This window comes from Drosophila santomea, chromosome 3L (genome assembly GCF_016746245.2).
Source record: "Drosophila santomea strain STO CAGO 1482 chromosome 3L, Prin_Dsan_1.1, whole genome shotgun sequence".
NCBI classification, from domain to species: domain Eukaryota; kingdom Metazoa; phylum Arthropoda; class Insecta; order Diptera; family Drosophilidae; genus Drosophila; species Drosophila santomea.
Window position 1 is genome coordinate 8458715 of NC_053018.2, and position 22713 is coordinate 8481427.

The window sequence follows — 22713 nt, forward strand, 5'->3', positions numbered from 1 at the left end:
AATTATCGAATCAGCCATAAAAATTGGTTAGAAAGTTCTCCATTAGCTCCTCATTAATTCACAATACCCGTATTTATGGGACGGCCGATTGGCGAGTCGCAAGCGTTTTTCACGCGTTTATAATCGCCTCGTAAGACTCAATCAAGAGATCGACAGGCACTATTTGCCGCTGTCAATCAATTCCCGAGTTGGTGACCCCACCCCATAGATAGTGTCTCAATCGCATTGTAATGCAAACACCTTGGATCGTCTTTGTTTATCCGCCTAGTGAAATATATGTGTTTGCATCTCTCCATTGACCAATGGTGATGCTGTTTCGGAATTTCGCTTTTAGTTTTGCCTCCGTTGCCTAAGTTTTTGTGGTGTTTCTATAATAGCCAATTTGATGCAATATAAACTGTGTTTTAATTGCCGCCGCTTTTTTGTGCAAATTGGTGGGCTCAAAAACAGTTGGCTGATTGATTAATACCCGGGTTCCCTCATTAACTGGTCTTGAACTTGAGTCATGGCCAAAAAGAAGGGAGGCAGATCGATCAAGGCTTTGGCTATGCTAAGTGAATCTTGTGGTTTTAGCATTGATTTAGAAGTCCGAAAAAATTAAATGGAATGTTTAAACATTTTGCTTGGAATTCATTTTCCTTTGATACAGACATTGTGGGGCTGGGATATTCATGAGAAGTACCTAATTAAAGCCACAAGTCATGCCATATATTCTGCTTCTAAGAAACATTAATCATGTTGAACACAATACCAATTAATGCTAAAATGTAAACCAATTTCTAGGAATCAAATGTATCTTTAAAATGCATTAGATTGTTAGCTATTCATTAGCCAAAATCATAAATTTCGAACCTAATTTCAAACAAAACAACATTTTCATTCATTCGTAGTAGTTTTTCTTGTTTTTTTTTAGTAAGCGCTAAATCACAATACAATAGAATCACATTTAAAAAATAAATTATATACAAATTCGTAGACAAAAACTTCTTGTGTTACATCCATAATCAATAATAATAGTATAACAAATACATTTTTTTTTTACATAACTCTCAATAACAAATACCGATGTGTGATTAATATCTTACTTCACGGGTGGCTCCACGACACGCCCCCTTTGATAGATATAGTATATCAGGCACATGACCGCCACCCCAATGCCCCCACACAAGGTCGCCCAGTGGACAATGTTGAGGGTTTTCAGTGTGTTGATTAGTTTCTTTTTGAAAAAGGCCACCATTTCACCATTGAGTTGAATGCCCTATGGATAAGTCGAATACTCCATATTATAAATTGTTATATTATATGTTAGATAAGGGAATAACCAACCTCTTCCACCCAAATGGCGGGCATCAAAACTGTGGGTAAATTTTCCGTGATGCCGATGCGATTTATGCTCTTGAGGAACATATTAAACTGCACCCTTTTGCCGCCTTGCAATGGCGTGCCTGTCAGCTAATGGAATACTTATAGCTGTACGAATTTTCTAGATTGAATTAATTGTATATACAACTTACCGACTGCACGTCGACAAAAGTCTGATGCTTTTTGGCATCTGGTTTTAAGCCTCTTATCATTTTGCGATACTCATTCGAGGCGCCCAGCATGTGCGGCAATGTCAAAATCACAGGGGCATCTATATGCACATGGAACAATGAAAAATATATATTATATTACTTAAAATATACATTATAAAACAGATTTCACGATTTGCATAACCAGCTCCTTGAAACAACTCTCTGCATTCCAATTTAATTATTCTGTTTACATTGTTGAAATAACTCCGAAGGAAACTGGATAATGTGACCTTAATAAGACGCAGCTACTTATTTTTAATTAAATTTAATTAATTGGAAGATATGTTTTCATAAGTTGCGGAAGCTTCTTAACCTCTCATCACGTTTTCGCTGAACAACATTTATTTATTTACTTAACTACTTGTGATGTCTGAACCAATTTGTAAGAATTTCCTCATCCGACAAAATATTTCAAATGCTCATTACCGAAACTGTTAACTCACGTTTGCACAATCAAACTAAAAAGAAAAAAACGACGAAAGGAAGGCATTACCATAAGAATCTCAAGTTTGAAACGTGCGCGATCGGCAAACACCCAAACAAAAAAATATAATAAAAATCAAAGTTAATGCTTCAATTTGTAGAGCGTTCGTTCACAGCACTTGAGAACATCATTATGAATTATGAAGAGCGGCTCATTATATCCCCTAGTTGAATGAAAGGCAACACTTTTGATTTCAAATGCGCATTGCCTTCGGGGGAATTTCAGATCAGAATGCGAAGCAAAACGTTTTTGCTTCACGAACCTCGAGTGTTAATTAAGAAATTAAACAATCGAAGAAGATCAAAGCCAGCCCACACAGGTTCGAGATCAAAATCGCTATGTGAATCTGTGCTTAAATCAAAGTCTCAACGAAAAGCGTTTGCAATTTGTCGGCTAGAAGATAGCGCGTGTTTATTGAGATCTCTGGAGATTTTTATATCTTTTAAGCCATGAATTCGAATTTTATTAGCTGTGTTTCTTGATGCCTCCAGTTTGCACTTATCGAGCTTCTGATTTGCATATAAAACGCATTAAAATACAAACTAGATCTGGCACCAACTCGAATGCCATGATAACTATTTGATTTATAAGTGGCTACCTTATAATTACTCATATAATCGACTTCAACTTGGTGACAAAACCGAGTGTTTTTAAAGGTGTCTTTTGAGGTAATTCTCCCCAGCAGTTAAACGCCATAAGACAAACACAACGCCGATTTAAATAGGCTCATTTGCATAACAAAATACAAAGAGCAGAATTGTCGAATATTATTCAAAATATTTCCGGTTTCCCTGGGTATTTTATCACACAACTTCTACAGAACGGAAAGTTCATTGTTTGAGTCTTTCGTTTATTTTTAGTGGTGACCATTTGGCTGTCTAACTGGCAATGCTCCAGTTAATGATAAAGCTTATGTAGAGTTGATCAAACAATCAAAGCAATATGATTAAAGTCTGCACAAAATATAAGATAACAAACAAACTATCAGATTGATAAACTGTAAACATAAATAAAATGCTAATTAAATTAAATCACTTTTATTTCAACCAAAACAAAATGATGATAAAACTGGGTTTAGCGTTAAATCAAATTATTAATACCCTAACAACCTATTTTGGTAAACAAAAATGAAGGGGAATTTTTTGAAAGAATTGGTACTCGTTCATGTAAAGGGAATCCCCTAGGTTGAGGAATTTAATTTGTTGGAGCTTGCGAAAGTCAGAATACTCTTTATCAGTCGCATTTAAAAGTAGATCGGCAACACAGAACGCTTTTGATCTTTAAAATTTATGGAAATATTTTGATATGCAAATTTGGCATTTACTGTGAAATAACAAGAGGAACTGCAGATAAGCGGAAGATAACATAACTGAATTCTGAACATAAATATTTGTGCTAACGCGACATATTTAAGCGTTTATAACATATGAAACTTTATGACGGCGCTTTGCCCATTTGGAATTATTATAAAAACAAACACGGAAACGATATTGGGTATCACTACGCAGATAGTCGCTTAACATATCGTTTTCTCATGCTTTCCTGATTTGCTATATTGTTGCCATAGTTGTGAACGAAATAAATTTCGATCTGTGGAATGTATTATAATAATAATCACTCACCCAAACAGGTGGTCAAATCCAAGGCGCCTGCATACAGACATCCATTTTTCCGCTTGATCACATTCGCCAATTTGTCCACACAGAAACACTCATTATCATGTTCCGGCCCAATGTCGTTGATAAAGTTCTCGCCAATGGAGTACCTATATCCCGGAATACCCTGGTACTGTATATCAGTTTGGTAGAACAATTGCACCGATCTGCAAATATCCGCGCTGAAAATGTACATGGAATCCCCGCGTTGGCGAAATGGCGGATAGGCGGAGGCATCAGTGCCATTGATCTGATTGCAAACTGAAGTCTCGCCCTCTGAACTGGCATTCAGCCACACCTGCAGGTTATGCGAGTCGTCCAGTTTCTGGATCTCCAACACCCTCATGGGATCTCCTTTGCCAGTATGCACTTCGTAAACTTCATGACCGGAACCATTTTTCTATGGAAGAAAATATAATAGTTACTAGGAAATTCTGAAAGCTTTTTGCTGTAATACTTACGTGACCGAAAAAAGAAAATGCCAAACTGCCATCGCTCTGCTCCCTGATAGTTTTCGATCCACTCTCCTTGATCTGGTTACAAATCGCCTTGGCGATGCCCTGCGGATTGATGCAGAATCGCACTCCATCGAAGAGATATTCCCTCACAGAAGTGCTCACAAACATCGATCTGGGATCGTTGAAGACCGCCTTCAGATTGGCATTCAAATGGACCAGCAGCAAAGCCAAGCCAGGATCATTCTCAGAGATTTGCAGCACGGACTGAAATAATGATGTATAAATATGCAAAAAAATACATATGTTTAATTATGGATCGTAGTTGCCATAATCACCAAAACTAAAGGGCAAGGCAGAAAAAAGTTTAGTATTTAAAATGTTTTTGAAAAGCATTAGCAGCAGGCGGAGCGGTTATCGATAAATTAGTAGCAAGCACAAGCTCAAATTGTTATTATTAATTATGTTTCTGAGTTGAATATGTGTGAACATTGACGTTTCCAATTATTCGGTTTTCAGCTGCCGTTTCCATTGGCTTCTCCTCGCCAGCCGCCAGATCGAGTCGACAATTTATCAAAATATTTACACAGACGCGGGAAACCCAAGGTGAGTGCCAATCAAAATTTTGCTATTCTACATCTGATGTGTACGAGTATGATCTTGACTTTGGCATTTTGAAGTTTCAATATTGAGTAGGAGATGCACCGAATTGCAATTAATATAATTAAACGGTTGCAAAGCTGTCAGGAAAGCTGAGAAGCTGGTCAACTTACTTTGACACCATCGAAAATGCTGGTAATGATGCCATATACCCAGCTAATGGGCGCTATAAGTTCAAAGGTCATTAGATTCGAAGTATTGGTATCTATATCATATCTCATTTAATCGGAATCTCAGGTGCAGAACGCGTTCAATTTTGTGTAATAGCTTTTTGTTTTAGGGATATTTGTATTTCTTTTTTTAAATCCTAAAGTGTTTGGAATAATTATATTCAGTTTATCTAATGCCTTGGAGAAAGTGTGCACAAGTGTTTGAGAAATGTTTCAAAAGCATTTAGGTATGTGACCTTATGCAAAATATTGTCTGTTAATTATTAACTTCTTTTTTTCATCAACAAAGTTCTCAATTTGGAAGACCCCCCCTTAATGCAGATTCCGATTAAGATCTCGACCTTACCCAACCAAAAAGTTAAATTGGCCCAATTGGTGCAATAAAAAAATCATTTGCTTAATAGCTCATAAGCCCGCGTTATCCAATGACGCACGTCTGGGGGTAAAACCATTATTAATAAACAATAAACTGAAAACGGTTAATGAAAGGAATAATAAATCGCTTGGACTGGCAGCTCTAAAAGCAGAACAAAGACAAATAGCCAGTCGATGGTGTTGGTCTCGTCCATCGGAGAACCGTGAAAAGCCATTACCAACGTGTTAAAGGTACCCATATAGTATCTACATGCTATGTATATAGACAAAGCCAAATTTGTTTGGGCTCTGTTGAAAAGTAGACCACCACCAGTTGGAAGGGGTTTCTGACTCGATTAAATTAGTAGTGAATAAAATTACTTTACGTTTCCCTCGAATACGCTCCATCAATCGTTTCAGGACTCGAACGCCTGGCGTTTGATTCAATCGAGAGTTAAGCCTATTGGCAAATCCCTGAAAGATATCTGTGATTTCTCTTTCGAATACTTGTAAAAATGCCTGCAAATTCATTATAAAGATTTTAATTCCTTCAACTGTATTTGGATTCAAAAAATTTGATTTTTTCTATCCCGTTTTCTATACCTACATTCATGTGCATGTTGAGTGCCACAATTCGATCATCTTGGGTATATGGAGCCGAGGCATCAGCATCGAAATCAAAGTGCACATTTTGCACATAGGAAATTTTGGAGCCATCTCTCGAAAAGTGCTTAACTTTCTTCTGTCGGAATTGTCTGAAATTTAATTAGAGCTTTATTAAATGTTTTCTACTTATTGCTGTGTGATCTCACTTGTATACATAGGGTCCTATTTCCTCGACTATGGGTATGGCACCTTGTTGAATCCTATCCGAATTGGTCACATTGAATATGTAGACTTTGAAGTTCAATGGCTGCGGTAGGTTTACAAAACGTTTGAATTGTTCCGAGCCATCTTGTATAATAACGCTCTGCAAAGACAATAAATTCCAAAAAATTTATTACTAATAATAAAAAGGTTATATGCTAATCACTAAATACCTAATAATATTCTTAATCCTAAGATATGTATACTTAAAATCATCACAAATTGAATCTGTTAAGTTTTGATAGTAACTTAATATTAATATTTATCAGAGCATACTTTAATGTTGTTTATCACGCGACTTGTTTGCTTATTTATGACTTTTGATGAGCCATAAAAACCAAATCAAAAATGTTAGCATCGATTTCAAACTAATTAAGCTAAGTTGAAAACCTGTTTTCGATCGAAGAAAATATTTTTCTCCCAAATGCAATTCCTATTGTTATTTTTTTGTTTTGATAATTTGTTATAATTATCAACAAACGCAGGGGATCATTGACCAAGGGAATATTTGCATCGATTTCGCGTTTTATCAAAACAATGCAACTAATTAGGAGGCGCCTAATTTCTATAATTGTCCGAAAAACTTTTCCCATGCTGGAAAAAACCTTTGCTGTTAACCTTCCATTTTAATTTGTACACTCCAGTAGCCAGAAAAGTATTCACAGTTCACAGAAAAAAAAAATTGGCAAAACATAAAGATGCCGACCGAAAAACATAAATAAAAGTGGAAAACAAGCTCAAAGCATGACCAGCAATATAATTTTATGGTCTGCCCCTTTGCACTTGATACAATTGAAGAATTGTCAAAAAAAAAAAACGCTGAACAAAACTAGGGGTATATATGTATATTTATATGGCAAAGGCAGATCTCAAGGTCACTGCACACGCAAGTCGGTTCAGCTCAGCATATCGAAGAGCATACAAAACGTTTGATTAACCTCAAGAGCCAAAGAGAGGCTCAACCATCGGCTGACAATGGCCCAAAATTCATTCAGAGAAAAATACAAATAATTGTTGCGAAATAGAGCGGATTTGGCAAAGAGACAGGCCGCAGCGAAACGTGTTTAAAATTCGAGATTCGCTTTAAATTGGCTTTGCGACAAGAATGTGCTGGGTCAAAGGGGCGTATGCGTAACTTCCTAACCTAGTTATTTATCAATAATTCCCAAAACCAATATGAAAATCTATAGCACCCTTAGTATATACATTAAAACTTTCAAAATGTGTGTCAGAATGCCGCAAAGAAATGGTAAACAGCAGACATAAAGGCCCAAGGAGTACTGCGATTGTTTGGCATTGCTGGCGGTCCAAATTGCACAACAACATTTTTGTGTCGACCATCGAACAGACTTCAATTGCTTTGAATTTCAATTTCAATTCATGACTCGTTTGTTTATGGCCAGTTGCCAGTTGCCAGTTGCCAGCTGCTAGTTTTGTGTTTTATGTCTTTGGCGCCTGCATTCGAAATTTTTAAATATAAATGGTTAATGTGCAAGGGACGGACCACCTTCAAGTTGAAGGCCCTACGATTTTCGAGGGTATTTTGGCCATTCTAGATCGGATCTTAAACGCGTGCACACGGAAGTTCATTGCTAACGATGGCTCGTAAAAAGAATTGTGCGGCCCAACGGCGTTATGGGTGGCAAACAAAAGTTCGAGGGGCAGAGTCATATAACAAAAAGGGCAATTAACTTGGCTTCGCTACAACAATTAAAGCAAAGCAAACACAGCCGCAGATAAAACTTTGTGTTTGCATTCTAATTACAATAAAAAGCAAAACCCAGCTCAAAGTCAACCCAAGTACTTCTGGTTGCCTTGGCAATGAGCGCCGAAGATGTCACGCCTGATTCATCAAGCGTGTGCCAAAGCGATGGGAAAATAACCTAGTACTGAAAATAGTTTATAACAGAAAATATTATTTAAATAAATAGCATATTTAATATTCTTTAACCCTATTGTTGAATAAATTACACATGGGCAAAGCTAATTGCTGTGGTAATGATGCTTTTCATCACTGACTTATATCGTTAAAAATATATCTTGTAAAAATCTTGTAGAACATTTCAGTGGCTAGTAAACATTGTGGCCCAAAACATTATGCTTCAAGTACAGCTTTTTATTTCATTGTTTTTCAACTGACTCAATGCCACGCATTTCAACTTGGTCATAAATAAAATGCGTCGAAGGACAAGAATATGCATCGTAATTGAGATGTTTGTGTTTTGGCGCTAATGGGTTGAAAACCCCAATAATAATCAAATGCATTTGACTAGCAAATTAATTCGCTTTGCTCATGAATGGCATTTCAATTGCATTTGGCATTCGGTTGGAGCGTGACCCAAGGGATCGGTTCTGTAATACCATTTCAACATCTATATAATTATTTCGTGTCATATTCGAATATATGTATTCGAGGGAAATGAGATTCTATTGCACTTGTTGGCTCAGTAATTACACTTGTTACCGAGCGTGAAAGGCAATGGATTGGTATGATGGATGATAGCCACTCAACTTTTTTGTACAGCGATGTCATTATGGATAAGCTGAATTGCATTGGATGACCGTGTCATTTCCGATGCCCTAAACTTTAATAATGAAAGTCAACAGTTAATCGGATGGCCGGTCTTAATGAAAAAATGTCATATAATCAAGAAACTAGAAATAAATTCTAGTTGTTACTACAGCTTTTAATGCATAATCTTGCGAATGCATATAACCTGTTCATACCACATATTAAGTAATTAAATCAACACAATTCCATTAATTGAATGTTATTCATCACTTAGAACTTTGAACTTTTCCTGACTCATCATCATTGCAATTCTGTGAACCTATTCAATAATCGATGTACAGCTTTCATTTGCCAATTGCCGGTCAGCAAAAAATCAACAATAGAATCATTTTTTCGCCTTTGTTTGGTCAGTGAGAGAAAATGTGTGTGTGAACTTTGAAATGTAAATATTTGACATAGAAACTGTGTGGGGTTTTTGGATGAAAGACTAGGCTTGTTAGCTCGAAGTGAATAGAGATTGAGACTCAACACGCAAGAATTTACGTACAAAGTATTGTTAAGTTCTTTGAATTGTCATTAGTTATCAGCAAGAAAACTATTCAACTGCGATTCCAACATTTAACATTATGCAATGAAACGCAAAACATAAAAACTTGTTCTTGAAGTCGTTTGTAAGCATGATGGTAAAGCTCATCAATTCACATAAACGCATGGCCGGCTTTCGTGGTTTTCCATTTCCATTGGAATTCTTTAAGTTGTGTGTGTAATTCTTTATCACTCACCTGCTCGACCTTTTTGTGTACCATGTTGGGAAAGAGAATCCAACCGCAGTAGCCGCCCAAGACGGCCACGCAGGCGCCCAAGGCGCTGACAATCAGAGACCAGTGTATCATTTTCACAGATGCGATCTACGATCGGTGGGGAATTGGAGCCTACGGCAATGGGGCGAGACCCATTTATCGGGTTCCCCACTCTGCTCCCTACTCTTCACTCTCAATCGAAACGCCGGCAACGGGTATGGAATCTTTTTTTTTGGTTTTCGGCTTCTTTTTTTGGGTTTTTGGTTTTTTTTTTGTCTGTCTGATCCAGCGGAGCTTTGGCCTGACCTACGTCAAGTGAGAGCCGGAGTTGTTGGGGTGTCGATCTGGTGTTGTGGTTGTTGTGGTGCCGAAACAAAGCGCACTATTTATAAGATACCCGTTTTGGGGCTTTTTTTTTTTGGTTTTTGTGTGTTTGTTATATATAATTTTGAAATAAACAAGTTGCCGAATGCGATGCGATGCGACGCGGCCGCTTTACTATATCTTATTATGTCCCTTATAGTGAGAGCAACAACTGTTGGCGTATGCGTATATGTGCAGGTTTTTTAAGTACGAAAACGGGTTTGGCCGCTGTGTTGCAGTGAAAGCTTTTTTCCGCCATCAGCTGGTATAATTAAAATATTTTTCGTTAATTATTATTTGGCGCTTTTGCCTAATTGGGTCGAGTCACAACTTCACACGCGCCAAAGGAATTGTCTTTTTTTTTTGCTCGTCTTCCCCATCGAAGAATCGCCGGCCAAATGACAAACGCGATTAATGGTGGCACATATTTATTTGATTCTTGGTTAACGTAACGTAACGTAAGCGAACTTGGCCGGAAAATGGTGGGCGGCTCTGGCGGGGTTTTACGATTAAAATCAGCGGCGCATTCAAATTAATGGCAGCACGCGAGCGGAGAAAAATGGGGGAAAACTTCCGCCACAAAGCGAAATGAATCAGCGGAATAGCACAACAATTTCCACCGCACTTTTGTTATGGAGTGTACTGTTTGGTCCTAAGTGCGATTGTGCGATTTATTGATATTTTCTTGGCCCGCACACTGTAGCGCTTTAATTCAGTTTTATTTTTTTTCAAAGCCGGAGATCCAACCGCTCGAGACAACCGCTGACGACTGGCAGAGTTCAGGCCAAGCTGCGATGACAACGCTGTGACTTATGGCTTTCGGCCACCAGCAGCTGTAGTTGGTTGTAGTTTTTTGGCCAAAAAGCCCTAGGCCCCAACGCCAAGCGATCGCAGAGAGTTGAAAATTAAAGAGCGCATGCGCAACGCTCCTCGAAAACTTTTGTCGAGGGCTTTTCATTAAGTTTTTGGGACCACTGATGAGCAACAACAGCAACGTCTGCAGTTAGTTGCTCGAGTTATTTTTTTCAGCTTTTGTAATATGGCTTGACATTTTTATTTCGTTAAATTACGGATGAGCCGCTCATTAGCGAATTAGTGCGAGTTTTTTGTGGGCCACTTTTTTCACTACGTTTGTTTTGGCCAAATTGAAAGCCGCTTATGTATCTTAGGGGGTGGTTTGAATATGACCTTGAAATTACCACAAGGTATTGCTGCTTTTAACTGCCATCAAGAAGCTCTAATGATGCACTCTGTTTAATTGAACCGTATCGGTTATGGATTTAGATTAGGCCCATCAATCAATTGCTCTAGAATAACTAGCTTAGGTCGATAATACAATTTGTAGTAAAATCCTTTTTGATGCATTGAAAAGATATGATGACATTCATGGTATGGTAGCTATAAAGAAAAAAAGGTTCTAGCGAAGAACACTATTTGTAAGCCGATTCTATTATGATAGCTCATCTAATGTCATAGTAATAAATAGTATTAAAACTCGTCCCAGTTAGTTAAACTCTTTTTTGGATCTTTGGGTTTGGAGTCTCTCTCTTTTTTAACTCTTTTGAAGTTGGCGTGGGTGCAAGACCCCTCCCTCTGGGACCCAATATTTTTTTGGGCAAACGCATTAACTGGTTTTCGGTTTTGGTTTTTGTTGTGCGTGCCGTGAAATTTATGTGTAAAACTTGTAAGACTACAACAAAGTGGAAACCAAAGCGATTGGATTCGACTGCGGGTGAAGCTTTTGTTGAACTTGACACGATTGTTGTCCATTCAGTTTTTGGTGTGGTTATTGTTGTTGTTGCCATTACCTTTTGTTGCTGTTGTTCTTCGCATAAATTATTCGAATATTGTGCAAAAATGTAAAGCTTTGAATTTAAAGTAAACGCCAAAATATAAACAATCTTAGAGGTATAGTTGAGTGAAAAAAATATTGAGCAGCATAGTGGGGTTTAAAAAGTAGTAAAAAATAAATTATTAATATTATTAATTCAAAACAATAATAATCAAAATGTGCGAAAAATGGAAAAAAATTACATTTTCTTTTTTGAGCTCATGTGGAAAGGAAATTTTGTTACGAATTCAACGTGGTATGGCATTCCACATTTGGACACATTTTCCACATTTTTGGCTAAAATAAAGACTGTTTTGTGCTGCTAATAAGAATAGCTAACTATGTCAATCCCTACTTTTTCGCTTTTCGAAAAAAAAAAATTTACAAATTTTTGCATTTTCGATAAGGGGTACCATCATCAAAATTTGCGAAAAATGGCCAAAAATTAGCATTTCAATGTATGTACATGGATCGATAGGGAATTTTGTTACGACTTCAACGACGTATGGCATTCCACATTTGGACAACTATTTTTACTGCTATCGAAAAAAAACGGATTATTATACCCGTTACTCGTAGAGTAAAAGGGTATACTAGATTCGTTGAAAAGTATGTAACAGGCAGAAGGAAGGGTTTCCGACCATATAAAGTATATATATTCTTGATCAGGACCAATAGCCGAGTCGATATGACCATGTCCGTCTGTCCGTCTGTCCGTCTGTCCGTCTGTCCGTCTGTCCGTCTGTCTGTCCGTCCGTATGAACGCTGTGATCTCAGGAACTACAAAAGCTAGAAAGTTAGGATTAAGCATACAGACTCCAGAGACATAGACGCAGCGCAAGTTTGTCGATTCATGTTGCCACGCCCACTCTAACGCCCACAAACCGCCCAAAACTGCCACGCCCACACTTTTGAAAAATGTTTTGATATCTTTTCATTTTTGAATTGGTCTTGTAAATTTCTATCGATTTGCCAAAAAAATTTTTGCCACGCCCACTCTAACGCCCACAAACCGCCAAAAGCTGCTACGCCCACACTTTTGAAAAATGTTTTGATATCTTTTCATTTTTGTATTGGTCTTGTAAATTTCTATCGATTTGCCAAAACACTTTTTGCCACGCCCCCTCTAACGCCCACAAACCGCCCAAAACTGCCACGCCCACACTTTTGAAAAATGTTATGATATTTTTTCATTTTTGTATTGGTCTTGTAAATTTCTATCGATTTGCCAAAAAACTTTTTTCCACGCCCCCTCTAACGCCCACAAACCGCCCAAAACTGCCACGCCCACACTTTTGAAAAATGTTTTGATATTTTTTCATTTTTGTATTATTCTTGTAAATTTCTATCGATTGGCCAAAAAACTTTTTGCCACGCCCACTCTAACGCCCACAAATCGCCAAAAGCTGCTACGCCCACACTTTTGAAAAATGTTTTGATATTTTTTCATTTTTGTATTGGTCTTGTAAATTTCTGTCGATTTGCCAAAAAACTTTTTAAATTTAAATGCTGAGTAACGGGTATCTAATAGTCGGGAAACTCGACTATAGCGTTCTTTCTTGTTTTTAATCAAAAAATCGAAAAAAAAATTTGTTGTAAAAAATCGGATATTTTCAATCGCTGTTTCTCCCATAACTTGGTCAAAAGTGGCCGCACAGCTAAACTAAAGACAGTTTTGTGCTGCTAATAAACATAGCTAACTATGTCTATCCCCACTTTTTCGATATTTGAAAAAAAAAATTTGACAAATTTTAGCATTTTCGATAAGGGGTACCATCATCAAAATTTGCGAAAAATGGCCAGAAATTAGCATTTCAATGTATGTACATGGATCGATAGGGAATTTTGTTACGACTTCAACGAGGTATGGCATTCCACATTTGGACAACTATTTTTACTGCTATCAAAAAAAAACGCATTATTTTTAATCAAAATATCGAAGAAAAAAATTTGTTGTAAAAAATCTGATATTTTCAATCGGCGTTTCTCCCATAACTTGGTCAAAAGTGGCCGCACAGCTAAACTAAAGACAGTTTTGTGCTGCTAATAAACATAGCTAACTATGTCTATCCCCACTTTTTCGATATTTGAAAAAAAAAATTTGACAAATTTTAGCATTTTCGATAAGGGGTACCATCATCAAAATTTGCGAAAAATGGCCAGAAATTAGCATTTCAATGTATGTACATGGATCGATAGGGAATTTTGTTACGACTTCAACGAGGTATGGCATTCCACATTTGGACAACTATTTTTACTGCTATCAAAAAAAAACGCATTATTTTTAATCAAAATATCGAAGAAAAAAATTTGTTGTAAAAAATCTGATATTTTCAATCGGCGTTTTCGCCATAACTTGGCCAAAAATGGCGGCACAGCTAAAATAAAGACTGTTTTGTGCTGCTAATAAGAATAGCTAACTATGTCAATCCCTACTTTTTCGCTTTTCGAAAAAAAAAAATTTACAAATTTTTGCATTTTCGATAAGGGGTACCATCATCAAAATTTGCGAAAAATGGCCAAAAATTAGCATTTCAATGTATGTACATGGATCGATAGGGAATTTTGTTACGACTTCAACGACGTATGGCATTCCACATTTGGACAACTATTTTTACTGCTATCGAAAAAAAACGGATTATTTTTAATCAGAAAATCGAAAAAAAAATTTGTTATAAAAAATCGGATATTTTCAATCGCTGTTTCTCCCATAACTTGGTCAAAAGTGGCCGCACAGCTAAACTAAAGACAGTTTTGTGCTGCTAATAAACATAGCTAACTATGTCTATCCCCACTTTTTCGATATTTGAAAAAAAAAATTTGACAAATTTTAGCATTTTCGATAAGGGGTACCATCATCAAAATTTGCGAAAAATGGCCAGAAATTAGCATTTCAATGTATGTACATGGATCGATAGGGAATTTTGTTACGACTTCAACGAGGTATGGCATTCCACATTTGGACAACTATTTTTACTGCTATCAAAAAAAAACGCATTATTTTTAATCAAAATATCGAAGAAAAAAATTTGTTGTAAAAAATCTGATATTTTCAATCGGCGTTTTCGCCATAACTTGGCCAAAAATGGCGGCACAGCTAAAATAAAGACTGTTTTGTGCTGCTAATAAGAATAGCTAACTATGTCAATCCCTACTTTTTCGCTTTTCGAAAAAAAAAAATTTACAAATTTTTGCATTTTCGATAAGGGGTACCATCATCAAAATTTGCGAAAAATGGCCAAAAATTAGCATTTCAATGTATGTACATGGATCGATAGGGAATTTTGTTACGACTTCAACGACGTATGGCATTCCACATTTGGACAACTATTTTTACTGCTATCGAAAAAAAACGGATTATTTTTAATCAAAAAATCGAAAAAAAAATTTGTTGTAAAAAATCGGATATTTTCAATCGCTGTTTCTCCCATAACTTGGTCAAAAGTGGCCGCACAGCTAAACTAAAGACAGTTTTGTGCTGCTAATAAACATAGCTAACTATGTCTATCCCCACTTTTTCGATATTTGAAAAAAAAAATTTGACAAATTTTAGCATTTTCGATAAGGGGTACCATCATCAAAATTTGCGAAAAATGGCCAGAAATTAGCATTTCAATGTATGTACATGGATCGATAGGGAATTTTGTTACGACTTCAACGAGGTATGGCATTCCACATTTGGACAACTATTTTTACTGCTATAAAAAAAAAACGCATTATTTTTAATCAAAATATCGAAGAAAAAAATTTGTTGTAAAAAATCTGATATTTTCAATCGGCGTTTTCGCCATAACTTGGCCAAAAATGGCGGCACAGCTAAAATAAAGACAGTTTTGTGCTGCTAATAAGAATAGCTAACTATGTCAATCCCTACTTTTCCGGTTTTCGAAAAAAAAAAAATGTACAAATTTTTGCATTTTTGATACCATTATCAAAATTTGCGAAAAATGGCCAAAAATTAGCATTTCAATGTATGTACCTGGATCGATAGGGAATTTCGTTAAGAATTCAACGAGGTATGGCATTACAAAAAAAATATTTTTGGTAAAAAATCTGATATTTTCAATCGGCGTTTTCGGCATAACTTGGCCAAAAATGGCCGACCAGCTATTATTACTAATTATTAATATTATTATCATGATATCTACAGTTTTTATTAATATTATTTCTTTGTGTCATAGAATTAAGTTTTATTTCCCTTACTAAGTTGAAATAAAACGAAGCCCTTACCAATTCCTTAATATTTAATGCGACTCTCACACTCGACACTCATTTCAATTCCCGTGCAACATTTCTTTTAATTATTTTGTAGTGCGATCCACATTTAGCCTACTTTTTCGAGAAGCCTCCTCATTTCCCATCCCTGTGGAAAGCCAAAGCCCCTTGTGAATTTTCTCTCCATTTGCGTGCAGCATGTGGATATAGTAATTTAAATATTTATTGCATTTTTTTATGCAGGCAACACTTGAGCCGCACAAACAACCTCTCCGGCCCAAAACTCTTTGCCTTTGTCTGACCTCAAAATTAAATTCAAATCTCGGGCAAATGGCAAGACTTGGCAGAAGGCAGTTTTACGTCCTTTTTCTACTGTTTTCTTTTTTTTTAGTATTTTGCTTGTTTATATTCTCATTGGCAAATTGATTGCACTGGTGTATGAGTAAATGTTGTGTGTGCAGAGATGAGAAATAAACTATTTATTTGTACCATAAATTATTGCCAAAATATAAAGCCCTGTTTCAATCATTAACTTAGAAAAACTGTTGAGTAGTATTGGATATCAATAAAAATTATATTCTAGAACTTTTCGTTCTCATGTATATTTATTTTAGCCTCTTATTAATATATTACAATTTAGACATTCGCCATCACTAGCTATCCGTGCCCATGTTCAATGGAGTGATATGAAAAACTTCACACGACAATGTAAGGCAAAAAGGAACAATCAGCAAACACGAACTGGATGTAAACACACCCATCTCCACCTGCATTTCCGGTCGGCGGAATTTCCTTCGTATTGATGGCGTGCCTAGGCAATCGCAATTTATAGATAATTTGATACGAAACGTCAGACAGTCGCTCAGTCGAAAGAGTTGGATTGAAAGTGGCACAAGGACAAGCGGGTGTTTTGGCTACATGGCTACATGGGTGGCATTCGAAATGCATTTCTAACGAATTTTCATTAGCCACCAAATGGCAAATGAATATTTGAATGCACCGATGTGCGGGTTACTGGGGCGTATGCGTACTTCGTTCTCACGTTCCACATACGCCCCGTGCACACCGGAATGCACCAGAACAAAGGGGGCAGCTTAACTGCTGCACCAGAATGTACGAAAAAATGCAATTAAATGGATTAAGCGAGAAAAAAAAAGGCTAGAGTCAAAAGAGGCCAACGTGAAGAAGGTTCTGCCGCTGCTCTAGGCCCTTTCTCCGCTTTCTCCTCTCAGTGTTTCTCTCGTCAGTGTTTGTTTGGCCAACAACAAAGCAAAGACAGTCACAACATTCGAGGCACCTAACAAAGGGGAGGGGATGGGCTGCGGAGCACACAAGGATCCAGTCACTCGACCGCTTATCGTCAACTGTCATCGTCTGCCAGGCTCTGAACCCCTGTGCACTCAACAAATAGTATTAAATGGTAAGAACACCATTACAGAATATAATTGAGAGGTTCTGCTTACAAAGGTTCAGTCTCACAGAAGTCTTATTTCTAAAAGTTTTATAATAAGAAGTGCTTTTATTAATATGAATTTCTCATAAAAATTTTTTGTTTCAATATAGCTACGTTTTAATTTATTTTTCTTCGGTGTACTACCTCTCTGAGGTACATCACTCTGTATTCTTGCAAATGTGAGCGACCGATTGATGAGCATGTGACGTTTTGTCCTGGCCCTTGGGCTGTCTGTCTATGTGTCTCTCCGGCCGTATGTCCGTCCGATATTCCGTTCGTCCGCTTTCCTGGCCTGAAAGTGTGTCAAATAAAGTGCTAAAAGATTTATGCCCTGCACCTCCTTTTCCAGCTGGGTCGCTCGTTCGTTCTCTCGCTGTCTATTGCTCTCAATAAGTGGCACAAAGGACGAACGACAGGCGCTCACCGCAGGCTTAAGTGTCTCTAACTGCCAGACAGGACACTCAACTGGATATCTGCCCATATATGCATATTCTTTGTGTGTGTGTGTGCTATGCTGTTCTGTGCTGCAGTTTTTCACTGGCTTTTGCCTGCTCTGTGGCTGCTGTTCATGTCCCTTTGGCCCAGGCCAATTTAGGGCTCTAATATCCTGTTTTCCATTTCATCTCTCGATTTGCTTCGGTTGACTGGGCTCACAAACAAAGCAGGTGTTTGTATAAACTCAGGATAATTTAGTTCTTTGCTTAGTTGTGGGTCTAGTAAATAAAGTGCTGGTAGTTCGTTGCAAACGATTTCTTATGCTGACTATTATTTGCTTACTAGAGAATAAGATCCAGTTTTTCCAAAAACCAATCAATTCAACACGTTATTCGCATCCTAAAGTGAGGATTTAACGAGCCAAAATTGAATTGATTTAACGGCAATTTCCAAACACGCAGCCTTCACAGCTCACAGTTGTGCCAACAAATGAATTATTGCGCACTAAGATTTCGACACCCACTCCTCCTTTTTACACAGATACACACACACACACACACAAGGGCTGCAGGGCCGTAGGACATCCCCCCCTCCCCTCCACACACTTTTCTATGTCCTTCGCTCTGCAATCCAGGGACGCGCTTGAAAAAGCATGAAAAACGTGAAAACCTAGAAAGCGGCAGAGACGTTGGAGGCCAAAAACGAATCAGGCAGTTGGCGATGCCCAGAACCACCAACTAATGACAATAAGGCGCGAACTGGGAAAATCCCCCGAGCAGCCCAAACAGCCACCCAACGAATATCACGCATACGCCGCCTTGCCTCGGGTCGCTAACAAAAATATCACGCATACGCCGCGTTGCAACGGCGAAATCAAAACATAAACCCAAATCCAGTGATTGCATCGGGTTTTCCTCAGCGCGTGACCAAAACAGAGAGAGAGTGAGGGAGAGAGACAGAGAGTGAGAGTGGAAAAGGTAAAGACCGAGAGAGAGAGAAATGCTCTCTCTCACTCACGAAGGAGTTTCCCCATCATCATCGCCATCGTCATCATCATGACGATGAACATAAATGCGACGTCGTGTGCCAGTTGAAAATTGCATTTTCCTTCAGTTCTGTTTCAGTTTCGAGTCCGTGCAGTCGTGTTTCACCGCAGTGAAAAGCGCCGTGGAAAATTTGCAAGCAAAAAAAAATACAAAACTGCAAATAATACAAAACAGTGGAAGTAGAAATAGAGAAAAGTAAATAAGCAAACAAGTGCAGTTTCGTTTTGGGCGAGAAGTGTGGGCGGAAAAGGGGAGATTAATCCCGCGGACCTAGCATAGATACCTACATTTTTGGTGGTCCCAAAAAAAAAAAACAAAAAAAAAAAGACGGTGTGCTGAAAACGCAGAGAAAGTATCAGCCGAAGTAACAACAACAACCATGTCGACGTTACCCTTTTTGCTGAGCGTCGCCGACGAGCTGGACAACATACACTCACAGTCCTACATGGACGACTTTGGCCTGGGCTTCCATCCGCACCGCCAGTACTATCGCACACCCACCATCCAGTTGTCCCTGCCCGCCAGCACCGACTGGACGGGATCGGGTCGCGATTGGTCCTCGACGGCGGGCAACAGGCACACTCGCTATCGCAGCTATAAGTTCTACGATGACTCACAGAACAATCTGGAGGAGGAGGAGCCGCCCGTCGAGGATCCCCAGCCCATTGAGCCAATGAAGTTGGTGCCACAGCAGTTGGTCCAGCAGACGACCAACCAGACGATATCGGATCCACAGCAGCCAACGAGTGCAACTGCCACTGCCGCCACTGCTCGCAAAGGATTGGGCATGGTCAACTCCCATTCGCACGATGTGGGTGTTGGTGGTTTGGGACTGAATCTGAAAGCTGGCGAGGATGAGGACGATGAGAACATCGATCGCACGGTGCGCATGTATAATTTGTCCAAGAAGTGCTGCAAGAACTACTATCGCCACGCCTTGGAGACCGGACCCGGCGCCAGTGGCAAGGTCAAGTGCAGCAATGCGCGCTCCGAGAGCCACAAGTCCAGCTCCAGTTCGGAGGAGAGCCTCCAGAAGATACCCTCGCCCATTGAGTTCCTCACCTGCTTTCTGGTGAAGAAGTCACGCACACCTAAGGCCAATGTGCCAGTGGGTCAGCCGCTGAAGAAGACATAGAACTCGGCCCGGCTGCTGCCAGCAGCGTTGTCCACCAGGACCTCCACCATCAGCTCCACGGCCACCAGTGGAGCCGTGACCAACGCAACCACGGACACGGATACGACCACGTCGAAGCGGCGCAGCAACTGCTTCTGAATGTTGGCCGGAGTCGGTGTCGTTTGTGGCCAGGCCTGGAGTTGGCTCCAGCGTTGCGGCGAGCTTCCCAACTCGGAACCCGCCTCGCTGCCCTCCACGCGTCTGGGCAGGATCGCCTACTAGGTCGCCACCACTCGACCGACTCCGATTCGCAGTCAGGGGTATATATATATTTGGTATATGATTTTGCACTGGGATAACCTCTGGCGTGATTGAAATTATTATTGGAATTTATGGAAAAGGATTTTAAAGGGCTACCGTTTTTGTTTTGCACTGGAACATTCCATTTCCATTTTGAAACCCTGTTCAGCAGCGATTTCTCATTGCAAGTATTTCGTAGCCACAATTTTCAAGAAATTACAGGCCAAAGCAATTTGAAGCTTAAAGCGAAACTAATATTACCAATGGAATATAAATAAGGATAAACTATTAAACCAACACCGAAACATTTTTGCAAACCAAACACACACAATTTTTAAAAGCCAGATTTATAACAAAATCATAAGATTCCAGGAATTTGTTAAGCAAACATTTTTTATACAATTTTTTGATACCAAGCAAGCGATATAACTTATATATGGATATTATATTAATACTGGGAATGTTTGATTAAATCAAAAAAAAAAGGAAATTCCAGCTGAACCGAAACCTCTAAGCACTACCTATTTCATTTTTACGAAAGAGTTACAATGCTTTCAGGGAGAATTTTATAAACCTATTGCCGTTATACTAATTAATTTAACAAGAAACGATTTCTTTTACATTTTGAACGACTTTAAGGTGCTGGTTGAGCTTGAAATTCCTCGCAATTTTATAAATGCTGTTAGCCGTTTTAAGCCAAGTAAATTGCGGGCTAATTTAATGGGTCTTCTGAAACACACACACACACACACAGCAACAAAGATACACCAATAGCACTGTTTTATTTTCACGCAGACACAGGAAAGTTTAGTTTTCTCCCATTTTTCCCAGCCAACTGTAAATTGTTGGCAAAAAAAAAAGGAAATTTTCTGAAAAGCTGGTGGAACTTTTGCACAATGTCGGCAAGTGTTTTGGGCTCAAAGGGGTGGAATGGGGGTGGCAGTGGGCGCCATAAAGAGTGAAACATGTTTTCAATTTCCTTTTTTCGGGGGACTGTAAACAAGTCAATAGCAAACTACGGCTAAGGACAAACACACAGAAGACCTTGGTCCCAATTTCAAATTAGTAAAAGAGCAAAACAGGAAAAATTGAAAATAAAAAATGAAACGCAGATAAGATTTTGTAGCAGAATTGTAAACGAAAAACGTTGGCGGTGCTTGCGTCTAGTTGAAAGCTGGAGTACAGATATAGCAGAATAAATATATATTTATAGTTTTGTAGTCAGATATTCTCTTGCGTGTTCTAAATATATTCTAAATGTTGAAAAATCAAATATTTCAAATGTATTTACAACTAATCAAGCAGATCATTTTATATATATATCTATACTGTATGTGTAGTCACACTGTTTGCACTTTTCAGAGTTTAGAAACGAAAAAAAACATAAAATACAAGTACGGAAAATATATCTATGTATGTCTCAGAACTCATAGCTTTATCACAATACAAAATTTGAAGTCGAAACTCAGCATCATATTTCTCAGATAATTGTAATACCTAAGAGCTCCAAATCGAAATCACAAATAAGCCACAAACAAAATGTTAATAAAAAATTACCTAGCTGTAGTTTGGAATAACGATTTTTGCCAGTAGCTCTTGAAACACTTTTATCTAGATGGAAAAACATTTTAACATTGGCCAACTCGGCCACCACTCATCTAACCAATATAACCAAAGTAATTTAGACGTTCCTCAGAACACGATCATTTGCATGGCAATGGAAAACCTCTCGTAACTACATACTTTATCAACAATGAAAACACTCAACGCATATCATTCCAATACAATAGATTTCAGCTAAATCATATTCAACTTGAGATTCAATAAATAAATATGCGAAACTATATATAAAAGGAAGAGGATGTTTTATTTGCAGATCATAATAAGTAATAAACTTAAGCATAAAAGGTTATAGGTATTTAATTCCAAGGTTTTATTTAGCAGAATTTAGTAGAACGCGAATCTCATAATGCATGGGCTTTCATCGCCCAATTTGACACAAATTAAATGCAGTTTTCATTGCCAACCAAGCTTTTCTTTCATTTTGGCCCTGACAGACGGACATGCAAGGTCATAATGCGTCCTTCACACAACACTTGTCACTTGCATTAATTTTACTGTCTTGCCGCTGTTTTTTGTGTTTTTTTTGGCCAACTGACACTCAAAACTGTCCGAAGGCATTTACAAATTTTCAAGTGCAAGTAGGCGAGTTTTTGTATCGTAAACGCTGACCTTTGGTGACTCATAAGGTTGGCATAAAGTGTCCTTAGGCCGCTTGCATCTCGCCGCAGGATGTGTCGTCATGAAAATGGTCTTGGAATTTCAAATTAACTGCAGTCAGCGAGCTGGTTGAGCCTTGTATACCCTGTAAAAAAGAATAACGTGTGTGTATATGTCAATTCAGCGTTTTCCATTTCGGTGTTTG

The 22713-nt window shown here is 38.3% G+C and overlaps 3 protein-coding genes across 7 annotated transcripts in view; 2 read left to right on the top strand and 1 right to left on the bottom strand.

Annotated features, from left to right (window-relative positions):
• The window catches only part of LOC120448068 (signal peptide, CUB and EGF-like domain-containing protein 3), a 114217-nt gene that overhangs the window by 82768 nt on the left and 8736 nt on the right, over nucleotides 1-22713 (top strand). For both annotated transcript variants that reach the window (XM_039629834.1, XM_039629835.1), the window contains exon 2: nucleotides 4688-4774. In XM_039629834.1, coding sequence (XP_039485768.1) covers nucleotides 4688-4774 — 87 coding nt within the window. The remainder of the gene's footprint in view (nucleotides 1-4687; nucleotides 4775-22713) is intronic.
• LOC120448069 (sensory neuron membrane protein 2) lies at nucleotides 907-10656 on the bottom strand. Of its 4 annotated transcripts, XM_039629837.2 has the most exons (9): nucleotides 9514-10656; nucleotides 6165-6322; nucleotides 5960-6107; nucleotides 5734-5871; nucleotides 4175-4435; nucleotides 3681-4113; nucleotides 1515-1633; nucleotides 1327-1452; nucleotides 907-1258 (listed from the first exon to the last, which is right to left on the bottom strand). In XM_039629837.2, exons 1-9 carry the CDS (start codon nucleotides 9622-9624, stop codon nucleotides 1082-1084), a joined length of 1671 nt encoding a protein of 556 aa, XP_039485771.1. In that variant the 5' UTR covers nucleotides 9625-10656; the 3' UTR covers nucleotides 907-1081. The 4 variants fall into 4 exon arrangements, with proteins under 4 accessions (XP_039485771.1, XP_039485772.1, XP_039485773.1 ...); XM_039629838.2 differs by lacking the exon at nucleotides 5734-5871; XM_039629839.2 differs by lacking the exons at nucleotides 5734-5871; nucleotides 5960-6107; nucleotides 6165-6322; nucleotides 9514-10656 and adding an exon at nucleotides 4942-5028.
• On the top strand, nucleotides 17534-22145 carry LOC120448071. Its single transcript, XM_039629843.1, has one exon. It carries the CDS (start codon nucleotides 19254-19256, stop codon nucleotides 20007-20009), a length of 756 nt encoding a protein of 251 aa, XP_039485777.1. The 5' UTR covers nucleotides 17534-19253; the 3' UTR covers nucleotides 20010-22145.